The sequence below is a fragment of the Hyperolius riggenbachi genome, chromosome 12 (genome assembly GCF_040937935.1).
Source record: "Hyperolius riggenbachi isolate aHypRig1 chromosome 12, aHypRig1.pri, whole genome shotgun sequence".
NCBI lineage: Eukaryota > Metazoa > Chordata > Amphibia > Anura > Hyperoliidae > Hyperolius > Hyperolius riggenbachi.
The window spans coordinates 54,100,549-54,113,624 of record NC_090657.1 but is presented as its reverse complement, the minus strand read 5'-3'; the positions used below and the strand labels follow the sequence as shown (position 1 = coordinate 54,113,624).

Below are 13,076 nucleotides of genomic sequence, written 5' to 3'. Positions count from 1 at the left end.
GGGCTCGCTACATGATAGCCGCTGAGCGGCGGCATCCCCCCACCCACTTCGATCGCCTTCGGCGATCAGAGTATGCAGGAAATCCCGTTGAGAACGGGATTTCCTGCAGGGCTTCCCCGGTCGCCATGGCGACGGGGCGGGATGACGTCGGGACGTCACAGGGAATCCCGAACCGCCCCTCAGCGCTGCCTGGCACTGATTGGCCAGGCTGCGCAGGGGTCTGGGGCGGGGGGAGGGCGGCGCGGCGGGTAGCGGCGAATCGGCGGCGAGCGGCGGCGATCGCGTACTACACGCAGCTAGCAAAGTGCTAGCTGCGTGTAGGAAAAAAAGGCGGGGTCTGAGAAATCCTCCTGCGCAGGTTACCCCGAGCTGAGCTCGGAATAACCGACAAGGAGGTTAATGGTTACAATGAATCAAATCGCATATACTGGTGATCATTACCAGCTTAGCACCTATAAAGAGCTAATAAGGCAGTTTAAGGCTCTGGTCCAGGGGCCCAGGTTTGGTCACTTCCTCTGAATCTCCTACTGCTACACCACTGGTCTCTGGTGAAATAGATAGCTGGCTAAGGTGTATTTATTTAGGTTGGAATATCCTATTACGGTAATTTTTCTCCAAGGAGATATTTTCAAACCTTACCAATATACCTTTAAAGCTCTCAGCATGCAAGAAATTCAAATTCTAAGGCAAAACTTCAATTTGTTGAGGAATAAGCAATCCGCTGTGCTCATCTCTGGATGTAGCTAAGCCTTAAGGTCAAAGCAGACCAGACCTGAGGCAATGCTAGCTAAGGGGGTATGTTCATACTGGATCCACACACCTCTGTACCTTGTCCGTGCTCTGTGCAATATTTACTCTGCAGAAAGAAGAAAAAAAAATATCTGAGCAGTCCATACTATTGAAATGTGTACTACAGCTGTGTTTATTATCGTACTAGCTGTGTTCTCGTGGCCAGATATTTATGTACGGTATTTTTCAGCATATAAGACACTCTGGACCATAAGACACGCCTAGGTTTAGAGGGCAAAAATCAGGGGGAAAAGTACTAAACCTGGTTGTCTATAGTGCAGGGGTGTCTTATGGAACTTTAACCTCCAAGCTGTCTCTAGGCTGCTCTATCTAACCTACACAGCCCAGCTATGCTACATTAACCCCTGCTGCACCCACCAGTTACACTACTTCATTACACTAACACTGCACTACGCTACACACAATACTACACTTCACTTCACTGTAATTCACTAACATTTAAAGGACACCCGAGGCAAAAATAAACTAATGAAATAAATGGTTGTATCTATCTTCCTTCTCCTAAAAATGACTTTTTAAGATATTCCACAGTTATAGTTTATGTTTAAATCTACTTTTTAAGTTTTAACTGTTTTATTGGTTTTGCTCAATGACACATTCATTGAAGTATGTCAGAGCTGAAATCTATGAACTATTGACCCTTTTTATCTCGTTGCTGCTCTCAGAAGCCATTTTCTGCTAGGAAAGTGTTTTATACTTGGAATTTCTTATCAGTGTTGGAATTTCTTATCACTGTAGTCACTTCCTGTCTGAGTCAGGACTGAGTCAGCCACTTACATACCTGCCTATCAGGCAGAGAAATAAAAAAAGGAACACAACAAAGTTATTTGTGTGCTAGGCACTGTACATACCCATGTCTATCTCATCATGTCACCTACAACCCACACCTGGAAATCTTAAGAAGGGTTGCTAAGGAACTTCATCCCATTTTACACAAGGATCACAGACTGAGAACGATATTCCCTAAACCTCCACTCTTGTGATATCGGCAACCACACAATCTAAAACAGATGATTGTCAGGAGTTCTTTGAATAGGCCTCAACAAAACGGAACATCACCCTGCCGACAAAAAATATGTGGGACCTGCAGACACATTTACTCCACTGACAGGTTCACAACAGGAGTAGAGTACAAGGTACATTTTCCTGTGGTTCCACCAATCTGGTATATCTGATCTGTGTGCTAAATGCCCCAGTGTTATGTACTTGGGAGAAACTGGACAAACTCTGCGCAAACGTATGAATGGACACAGGCACACTATTAATGATACCAAATCTGGACTCCCAGTTGCTACACACTGTCGGTCCATCGGACACAGCATGGATGATTTTCGTGTCACTGCCCTGAAGGGTGGCTTCAAAACGTCAAATGATCGATTAATAGCAGAAACAAAATTTATAAATTGGTTTAAAGCTGTGCAGAACGGTTTGAATAAGGACAACAACTTTTTATATTGGTATGAGGCTGATGATATTTGAACTTTCTCAGCCATTCTAGTGGAAACTTGTGAACTAAGAATGTACGATACCTCTGGGTAAATCCTAATCCCAGGTCTGTGAGCATGGAGTAAACAAGGATCCTTATCTTAGCTAACAACCTCTCACCCCATTTAGATGGTCTGTTTGAATTAAGGCATCTTAAAAAAAATATCTGTTTTCTCTTTTGATGTTGCATGTATAAAGCTGTCTGTACCACCAGCTTGCAAACTAACAGGATATAAGCCCGACGAAGGCTGCAAGGCTGAAAGCTTGCTTATTTTTATTCATTTTTAGTTGGCCAATAAATGGTATCATCCTGATTTAAAACTTCTTGCTTTTACTGATGGCTAACACGGTACAATACCCTACTGCTACTACTTATCATGTCATATGTCACCTCAGGTATCCTTTAACTGCATTGCACTTCCCTGCACTGCACTTCAGCTATTACCAGATCCTGCCGCAGCACTCCTCTCCCCGTCGCTCCAGACCTGCTGTTAGAGGTGTTTCTCTTCTCCTCCTGCAGCTGCCGATATCAAGGTAAAATGCGGCTGCCTGCCGCTACACAGCCCTGCCGGATCCTCCATACGCCTGGTGCTGTACATCTTGATTACTGTTCTGTAATGCTAGCGTGACCCCATACATGACCCCTACGCACATGCGCTGCTGGGCTTACAATAACAGAGCAGTAATCATGATGTGTAGCACCAGGAGTACGGAGGACCCGGCGGACGTGGATAGCAGCAGGTGCGAAGGGGAGAGGAGCACGGTGACAGGACCAGGTAAGACCTTCTCTGCCCACTCTGCTACACTTTATTCCCTGTCTTCGGAATATAGGACTTTTCCCCTCCAGTTTGGGGGAAGTAAAAGTGTATCTTATATGCCAAAAAACTTGGTAAATACCTATACAGTTTCCTAAATGACAGTAATTTCCTTGGCTAGGAATAGTAGGTGGGTCCTTCGCTCCACCAGAGGTCATGAGGAAGCTGGTCACAGAGACTACAATGAAGAACATCATCGTAAGTACTGTTACTTAGAGATGTATGCTTATCACGGAGCACAACACTTGCCTTTGCTGATGTGGCCATCATTTATACTGCTTTTTACAGATTGGCTATGGCACAACAGAAAACAGTCCCGGGACATTCATGGGATTCCCCAATGATGAGTTTCACCGGAAAACTAACACAGGGGGTCACATCCTTCCCCACACAGAGGTGAGACCTTTTGTTGTTTTTTGTTTTTATGTTATGGTTCCTATACTCAGCAGTTTATATCACTGGTGTCTCTTTCCATTCAGGCTAAAGTAGTAGACACCAACACTGGTGAGATATTACCACTGAACACCCCGGGGGAGCTGATGATCCGAGGATACTGTGTCATGCTGGGCTACTGGGGTGATGAAGAGAAGACCAGAGAGGTCATCACTCCAGAGAGATGGTACAGGACCGGGTGAGTCATAGCGGCCATTATACCAGATCCATGTAATCCACTGCTGCATTTCTGCCGATAGTCTTTCTATGTAGTCTATGGAGTTCGGTTTTTGCCATTTGTGACTTTTGTGACCTGTATGTGAGTGGAAGGCTCGGACATAGACTGGCACTGGGAAAACATGACCTGAATCTAAATTCTGGAATACTTCCATGGAAGGGCGTAAATTGTTCCTGCAAGCTGGCATCTTCCTCGGAACTGCTAGTCTAGGTTCTAGAGGCCAAATCGGACTATGTTTGTCCTAAGCTATTCTATGTTATCTGTTGGATCTATCCTACATGTCTATTTAGGACTATACCATTGTCTCTGTTGCAGTAGTGGAACGCTAAAGGTGACCACACATTTCAATTCAAGAATTACAATCAATTTTTTTATTTAGTTGTAATCTTGTGTGTTCAATTTCTCTGTAATTAAGAAAAAAATTGTAGTGTCTAGAAATCAAGAAATCTACAATCTAATCCTACGCTACTCAGTTTTCTAAAAAAATGTGTCAAAATGTTCTACTGCGGCTGATGGAGCAATAAATATCGTAAACAATAGGAAATTTGATCACAAATAAAAACATTACATTTTTCTATACAACAAATCGTTTTATTGAAAAAAAAAACACAGGAAAATTGAAAGAATAAGTGTATCTTGTGTGGCCACTTTAAAGAGAAACTCCAACCTAGAATTGAACTTTATCCCAATCAGTAGCTGATACCCCCTTTTACATGAGAAATATAATGCTTTTCACAAACAGACCATCAGGGGGCGCTGTATGACTGATTTTGTGCTGAAACCCCTCCCACAAGAAGCTCTGAGTACCGCGGTACTCTGGGCAAACTGCCACAATGTAACAATGTTCACAGACAGGAATTAGCTGTTTACAGCTGTCTCTAACAGCCAAAACAGCTAGGAGCAGCTACATAACCTGCCCACAATAAAAATGTCACCATGTAATAAATGTCAGAATGTAAATCGGGGAGAGGAAAGATTTTACAATGCGCAAACACTGACTAAATCATTTATACATAATTATGGTAAAAAATGAAGCACTTTTTTTACTACATTATTTTCACTGGAGTTCCTCTTTAAAAGGAACCCGAGGTAAGATGGAGGCTGCCATATTTATTTCCATTTAACACATTTGCCTGGCAGTCCTGCTCATCTTTCCGAATCACTGAATCACACACCTGAAACGAGCAAGCAGCTAATCCAGCCAGACTTTAGTCATGATTATTCAGAGTCTATGGCTAAAAGTGTTAAAGGCAGTAGATCAGCAGGACAGCCAGGCAATGTGCATTGTGCATGGAAATAAATATGTCAGCTTCCATGTCTGTCACCTTGGGTTTCCTTTAACATCCCCATACTCTCAAACCGATGTTGTTCACTCAGCGTTCTGCTCAGTTCATTCCTTTTGGGCTGAGACTACATGAAACAATGTGGCTGGGGGGGGGGGGGGGGGGAGATGGGGGTTAGGGGATATCACCTGTCATATGTAATGATCTGCTCTGCTGTCTGCACAGGCAGGCAGCTTTTTGACCATTTTTCAGGTCTGCATGCTGCAGGTCCCTGGAAACGAGACCTGTTTTCATTCTGCAAGTTTCAGACTTGCTGTTCTGGTGAGGGATTTGCATCCACTTGTCATGCAAATTGCTTATCTGCTTCATTTGAAGGCTTGCAGTATAAATGCCATTTCCTCCCAGAATTCTCTGCTGGTCATAAAGGTTTGGTTCTGCTGGACTTACCTTGAGTTTCAGCCCTCTGCTATTGTTTGCTAATATTGTCTTAGAGTAATTATCCTTGGGAGTGCACTAGCATTCCTTCTAGCGCAGTCAGGTTGTTTATTATCTGTATTGCCTAGTTCTGTCTTGTCTGTTTAGATTGCATTCGCCCTAGCAGTAGAGGCGGTGGATCCTTCTGTACTCAGTAGGAGTAACCAGTAGCAACCGCTGCTCTGGCTTACACTCCAAGACAGTCTGTCTTGTCTGGTCCGTGCAATGGTACTGTCGCCAGCGGTGGCTGACAGAGTATCGTTCTGTCCTGTTCCTAGATCGCATTCGCCCTAGCGTTAGAGGCGGTGGATCTCTCTTGTCTGAATCTTGGAGTTTAACTTTAGCTGCGGTTGCTACTGGCTACTCCTTCTGTCTGTCTTGTCTGGAACGAACGCTTGCTGTTGTCTGGGTGAGGCAACCGATTAGCAAGCGTTCGCGTTCTCTGTTTATTTTCACTTTCCGTGTTTCATCTGTTAGTCAGGGTTGGTACGTTTTGTCACTATTTCGCTTAACGTGTGGTGACCGCGTTTAGCTAGTCCTGTCTGTTCCTCCTTGTTGGATTGCAGTTTGCTAATTGGTTCTGTCTTTATTCATTCTATGTTCTGTCTTTACTCCGTCTTGTGTCTCTGCTAGCAATCGCCATTCTTGCGATTGCTTTCTCACTTTGGTCTTCGCTGTTGTATGTCAACCGTCGCTGGGTGGCGACTAGATTGGTGGACATACATATATTATGTCTCTGTGCTCACTCTCTCTCGAGTGGCTATTTTGCCCTGTATTGCTTCACTTCGTACAATCTCCATCTGGCATCTGTGGTTGTACAGAGACAGAGTTCCTCTGTACTCCACAGCTCCATCTGCCGGTTGAAATTCCTCTCTACAGGTGCATTTGCACCAAAGCTGGCTTCCCTTATCGAAACGCTTGTGGAGGGTTTCCGCAGTGTCAGCGCACATGTTGTGCGCTGACCACGGAGATAATTCCACATTCGTTACATCGTAGCTGCCAGACATCCCATGTGTAGCTACCAGTACAAAACTGTGGACCTGGAGTGACCTCATATCACCAGGGCAAGTGGCCATCTTTCTTTATTCTGGGATGCCACTGGTACGGACTATGCCTACAGCATGTCCGGCAGTGAGCGGCACGAAGACGCCAATTAGTTTCGTCCGGTACTTCTGGACTTCATCATTTCTTGTCAATCAGTACAGCATAAAATAATATTTTCTGGGGGGATAAAATCAGGTAAAGCCATAATACCCAGAAGGGAGGGGAAAGAGAGCGCTCTGATAGTGCATTAACTTTTAATCACACATAAACACTATAAAAATTGCACTCACAATTATGAAGAATATATGCGCGCCTTGGTTTAAGCCTCCAGCAGGTCTCCGCAAACTGTATCAGTCTGGCCAGGGCTGACAGTGTAGATGGAATCACGGGGAGAGTGTCTGTCTGGCAGGGAGCGCAGCACTGAATGCCATCTGACGTTACTACCGGTTTCGGCGCTTAGCCACGCCTTCTTCTGGTGACGAATAAGGCTGGACGGCTACTAGAAATAGGGGAGCGCCGTTAGCAACCACGTTGCCTAGGGGCTTACTTAAAATTTCATTTTTATTGAATAATTTATAAAAAGCCATAATACCGTTGTACACTCGTGGATATTTATTAGTTTTTCTGATTCATTCAGTAAACAGGAAGTCGATTTAGAAGCATAAGAATCTGAGATTATGAGAGGGTCCACGACCTGCAGGAGATCACAAAAGTCAACAGCAAGAAGTTCTGAATCAGGATGATACCATTTATTGTAAAACTTAGAAAAAAATAAAAAATCAGCATACAGGATCCTCAAAGTTTCCTTTGCTAGTTGCTGAGCAGTGAATGAATACATCCACTTCTGATGAATTCATAATCCTAATTAAATGCTATAGATTTGCATAAAGCTACAAAGAATATTTGGCATATAAGATGCACTTTTTCTCCCCCGAAAGGGAGAAAAAGTCCCTGTGTCTTATATGCCAAATACACGGAGCCCCCAACTTACAAACACTCTGCCGATATGAAGTGTTCACCCGCTTTGATGTCGGGGACTCCCTGCATTGTCCCTGTGTGTCCTCCACTGCCCCTTGTGTCCCTCTCTATCTCACGTGTAAAGTTACAAGCAGCAGCAGCACCGGTTCACCTGATCCATCGGTTCCAGTAGCGATTAGAGACCTCTCCTCTCCTGCACTGCTCCCCTAGTGCTCGCTTCTGCTGATCGCGTAATCAGCAGAAGCCGGCACTAGGGGAGCAGTGCAGGAGAGGAGAGGTCTGTGATTAACACTGGAGCCGATGGATCAGGTGTACTGGTGCTGCCGCTGCTTGTAACTACTGCACATGGAGGGAATTTAAGAGTTAGCAGGGGGACACAAGGGGGAGCGGATGGCACACATGGGGGAGCGGAGGACACAAGGGGGAGCGGATGGCACACATGGGGGAGCGGAGGACACACATGGGGTGCAGAAGGACACACATGGGGACACTAGGACACACATGGGGGACAAAAGGACAGGTGGAGGACACATGGGGGGACACAATAATTAGGGGAGAACATCTACAAGATGCTCCTGGACTATAGACACACCAGGTTTAGTATTTTTTTCTAAACCTAGGTGTGTCTGAATCGGTAGTGTCTTATATGCCAAAAAAGACTGTATATTGTGATTGTTGATGTAACTGACCTCTTAAGTAATCCTTCTTCCATCCCTCAGAGACATCGTCACCCTGGATGACTATGGCTATTGTCGGATTGTTTTGTTGGCCGCTGTAAAGACATGATCATCCGAGGAGGAGAAAACATCTACCCCGCTGAAATCGAGCAGTTCCTGCACACCCATCCCAAAATCATGGAGGCACAGGTGACCAGAGGGAACAGATTATGAAATAGATGGGGTGTCAGGCTAACCTGATGTGGACCAGACTCTATTCTGTGTCATTACAGGTAATTGGGGTGAAGGATGAGCGGATGGGGGAGGAGCTATGTGCTTGTATCCGCACTCACAGGAATGTGGAATGTTCTGCAGAAGAGGTCAAAGAATTCTGCAAGGGAAAGGTGAGCCAGGAGAGATGAAGAAGTTACAAATGACTTTGTTACCAGCAAGAAGGTTATCACAATCTGCTGACTGAAAAAAAATCACACTACAGCACCTAGCAGATATCAGATGTAACAGCCAAAATAAATGTTTGTGATTATTTCTGATGACAGAAAGGGTTGGTGCTGCCCAAGTGTGGGAGATGGGAGGACAGCCTGGCATGGAACAGTGGAGCAGTTCACCAAGAGGGTAGCTTTTGACCAAGGGGGGAACTGAACATAGAGTATGGGAGCTGCTCACCAATGGGGGGGCTGGACCTGAAAGAAGGGTGCTTCTAACCAAGGGGGAGGCTGGACATGGAAGACGAGAGCTGCTGACCAAGGGGAAAGGGGGAAAGGCTGGACCTGGAAGAAGTGAGTGTTTTACTGTGTGTGTGTGGGGGGGGGGGGGGGGGGGCTGGAAAAGGGGAGCTACTAACCATGTGGGGAGGCTTGCTATGGAAGAGAAGAACTTCCAGCTAAGAGAGTGGCTGGACATGGAAGAAGGGAGCTGGATATTAGGGTATTAGGTTTTTTCAGCTAGACCTTAGAAACTCTCTGTCAACCAACAGATGGCTCGTTTCAAGATTCCCCGTTATGTCGTCTTTGTGAATGACTATCCTCTCACCGTCACTGGAAAGGTAAAGCCCTGAAATTTGTAAGGGTAAAATAAGCTTATAGAAACACATCCAAGTTTCCCCTTGAATATGGAGTCCAGGTCTGAGCTCCGTATTATAAGACAGTCAAAGGAGATCTACAGAGAGTTTGGCGACAGAAGTAACTGAAAAATGGGAGCTCTAACTGATAATGAATGTCTAACAATGTGGTGATATGAAGGCCTGATATATCCAGAGTCAGGGTGCCCGTACATTAATTTTTGTCATCAATATCTGGCAGATTCGATCATAATGAGTCAGTGCTTAACATGGCCACCCAATCAATTGTTTTGAACAATTTCCCTCCGAAACAGTTGTATGCTTTGATCTTCGTTGCAAGGGGTTGATCAGGTGTGTGGTGGTTACAATGTTCCATTTCCTGACAACTGATGGACTCCCGGACGGTGTCCCCCCGAATGTATGTGTCCCATATCACCCCTGGGCTCGTGGTTAGTGTTGAAGGTTCACCTGTCATGCCGGTGCTAATCCTCGCCTCCCATCTTTTTTAATTGTCCCCATGAGCGCCTGTACAAGGTGACACCGCCACCTGTAGTAGTGTAGTGACATACGGCGGTGTCGCAGGGTGCAGGCACTCACGGTGATGCCAGACACAGGAGGAGGCCAAGAGTCATCTGAGGACAGGTGAGTCTTCAACACTCACCACATGGGTGGGGACCCATACACTGGGGGGGGGGGGGGGATCCCAGCATGCGGAGGTGGCGCAAGGACAATTGCCAATAGATTTCTTGCTGAACTCTGTTGGAAATCTGCCGTGTGTAGGCAGGCAATAGATCCCCCTTTGATCAGCTGGTCAGAGATGGATCTATCTGGTGGCAGATCAACAGGTGTATGGCCACCTTTTTGGCCACCTACATCTAGGAATACAGATTGCCATTTCAGTCACAAGCAGCAGATCTGTTTTATCTGAGCACCAGAGGCATGTGAGATGTCTAGCAGTGTTTTAAAAATGAGCGTTTTTTGTCTATTTAATTCCCCATCGTAGCCTGAAGCTTCAGTGACACAGTTTGGAAGAATTGTAACCCCAGTTTAGTGTGTATTTTCTGGGAACCCTCCTAAAGCCATCTATAGAGCAGGATTGCCCTCATACTCCATAACTAGGAATATGCTTATGTTACATTCAGAACAAAGTTACCAAAGGTGAACACAGAAGCATGTTCATGCTGAATCCACATACCTCTGTGATTTGTCTGTTCCTTTCCTTGTGCCCTCCTAGTACAGAGATGAAATGTTGGCTGTACTTCCACTTCAAAGTGTACCCTTAACCACTTCGGGACCAGCACCCTCTGTCCCCTTAAGGACCAGAGGGTGCTGGTGCAGTAAACCGCCGCTTCCCGGTGAATCGACGCGAAAATTCGCCGCACCCGACGGTCACGCTACTCTGTCCCCGCCGCAGGCTGCTCTCTGTGCCGTCGGTATGGCGGCAGAGCGCTGTGCGCCGGTCAGGAGCCGTTTTTATCGGCTCCTGACCCTGTCACTCCATGTAAGCCAATGGGAACAGCTTACATGAATGACAGGGCCAGGAGCCAATGAAAACGGCTCCTGCCCGGCTCACAGTGCTCTGCCGTCATAGAGGCGGCAGGGCAGCACATTTCTGCGGAGACCAAGCGGCGACAGCGGCGGAGACGGGCGGGGGCGTGCGGTGAATGGGACGTAGAGTTTACGTCCAGTCAGAACCGCAGCGCCCCCTGCCTGCCGTAGATTTATACTGCGGTGGTCCGCAGGTAGTTAACAGTGTTCCCTAACCCTCTCCTCAAGGCCCACCAACAGTGCATGTTTTGTGGAAATCCACATAGGGAGTTAATAAGCCCTGCTGAGACACGAAGTACCTCGCCTGTGAATGTTTGTGGTTTCCTGCAAAACATGTACTATTGGTGGGCCTTGAGGACAGGGTTGGGGAACTATACCTTAGAAGAGTGAGCCCTCTGGATCCTGCAGAGGATTTCCACGTCTTCCTGACACTCTCTGGAAATGTGATAGCAAGTACGCTCCTCTTTGTGCTCGAGCCGCTTCACGTTACTGCACAGGCATGGCTGAACTCGCACTTAGTGATGGACCGAACATCAAATAAAGCTACGTTTTCCAGGGCTCCCCATTGGTTCATTAACAGACCAGTGGGGATCCTCCTGATTGCAAAGGGGTACTTTGTACCCCTATACTCATTCCTCCTGGGGAGGGGGCAGGAATCGGGGAGGTCCCCTTCTTAAAAGGGACTCCCAGATGCCACCATGAACCCCCAACTTCTCCTGGGACACCAGATGTGGGAAAGAGCCCCTTGTCCATGGATTGGACAAGGGTTCTGGAGGAGAGGGGGAGGCTTGGCCACACACGGCCGGGGCTCTGAATTCTGGCTATCCCAGCCTGCATGGTGGACAAAGGTTTAAAGAGGCTCGGGACGGGGGACCCCACATCATCTTTTTTATATTTCCCACACTCTGAACATATATATATATATATATATATATATATATATATATATATATATATATATATATATATATATATATATATATTTATTTGTATACATGTTGATACATTATCTGTCATGGAAATGTATTGATAAAATACGCTTCCGTGCACACCTGCCACACCGCTACCATGCAGATTTTTAAAAACATATGCGTTGCGATCGACTTACATGACTTCCAGTCCACTGCACATCGCTGCGCATGTTGACCGGTAACGTAGGTGTACGCTCGCGTCGAGTTTGCTGCTATTATGTCAATTCTGCCGCATCACGTTGGTGTGAAAGGCCCCATAGACTTTCACCAGTGTAGCGTTGGCCTGCGGTAAAAATAGGCCAACGCACCACGCCAGTGTGAAAGGAGCCTGAAGGAAACCTGAGACCTTTAACCAAGCAGCTTTCATACTTACGTGAGGCTTCCTCCAGTCCCATGCAGGCCATGGGCTCCATCGCCATCCTCCTGGGCCCCTTCATTTCTTAGCTGTCCATTCAAGGCCAGTCAAGCTTTACCATTGAAGCGGTTTTGATTAAATTTCTCACATACAATGTAAGCCTTTTATTTATCCTGGAAAGAGAGTCACACAAATATTGTACTTGTTGCAGACTGAACCCTTTTCTCTTTTGTTTTAGATACAAAAGTTCAAACTGAGAGAAATAATGGAGAAACAGCTGAAGTTGTGAGAAGCTCTGTATTTTTTTCATGGTTCTTCCTAATCTAAGCACGAGAGGAACCTTCCGGCCTTAAGACTCTTCTATCACCCTTCTCATGCTCTTTGTGATGGAGACTTCTTCTGTCTCAAATACATTGTGAAAAAAGGCTATCAGTGCGCTCTCCAATTAATATATACACCTAAACAGGGAAAGAGCAAATCAGCATAGAGTAACTCTGCAAGGACAAGTTGCTTCAAAACATCATACACATCGAGAGCTAAGGTATACAGGTTGTATCCACACCAGCAGGAATAAGGCTCACCAGATTGAAGCCACCTCAGAGACCAGGTGGATCTCGCACTAGCTTCTCCCTACGCTTTTTGTCCAGTAGTGGCTAGCCTAGGACGAAACGCCTAGGGAGGAGCCAGTGCGTGTTGACATCATCATACCAGGAAGCGCTTGTGTCCTGTCTATACGAGATTGCATAGAGGGTGAGAGATCCTAGAAGCAGGACGCTGCGGTGGATTGTAACCCAGTGCCCATTAAGCTCAGTATACTAAAGTCCGTCTCCTTGAATGCTCCATTAAAGTTTTATTCTGCCGGAATCTGATGTGCACTTCACCTGTGATTGGTTGGAAGGCAGCCTGCGC

General features: G+C 46.1%; 1 protein-coding gene across 1 annotated transcript in view; it reads left to right on the top strand.

The window, feature by feature from the left end:
• Nucleotides 1-12,605, top strand: part of LOC137542154 (medium-chain acyl-CoA ligase ACSF2, mitochondrial-like) — a 61,386-nt gene extending 48,781 nt beyond the window's left edge. The window contains 8 exon segments of the mRNA XM_068263870.1: nt 3,232-3,308; nt 3,399-3,506; nt 3,590-3,741; nt 8,279-8,321; nt 8,324-8,425; nt 8,509-8,619; nt 9,210-9,278; nt 12,406-12,605. Of these exon segments, the coding sequence (XP_068119971.1) occupies nt 3,232-3,308; nt 3,399-3,506; nt 3,590-3,741; nt 8,279-8,321; nt 8,324-8,425; nt 8,509-8,619; nt 9,210-9,278; nt 12,406-12,456 (713 nt within the window). The 3' untranslated portion in view covers nt 12,457-12,605.
• Nucleotides 12,606-13,076: the final 471 nt, after the last annotated feature.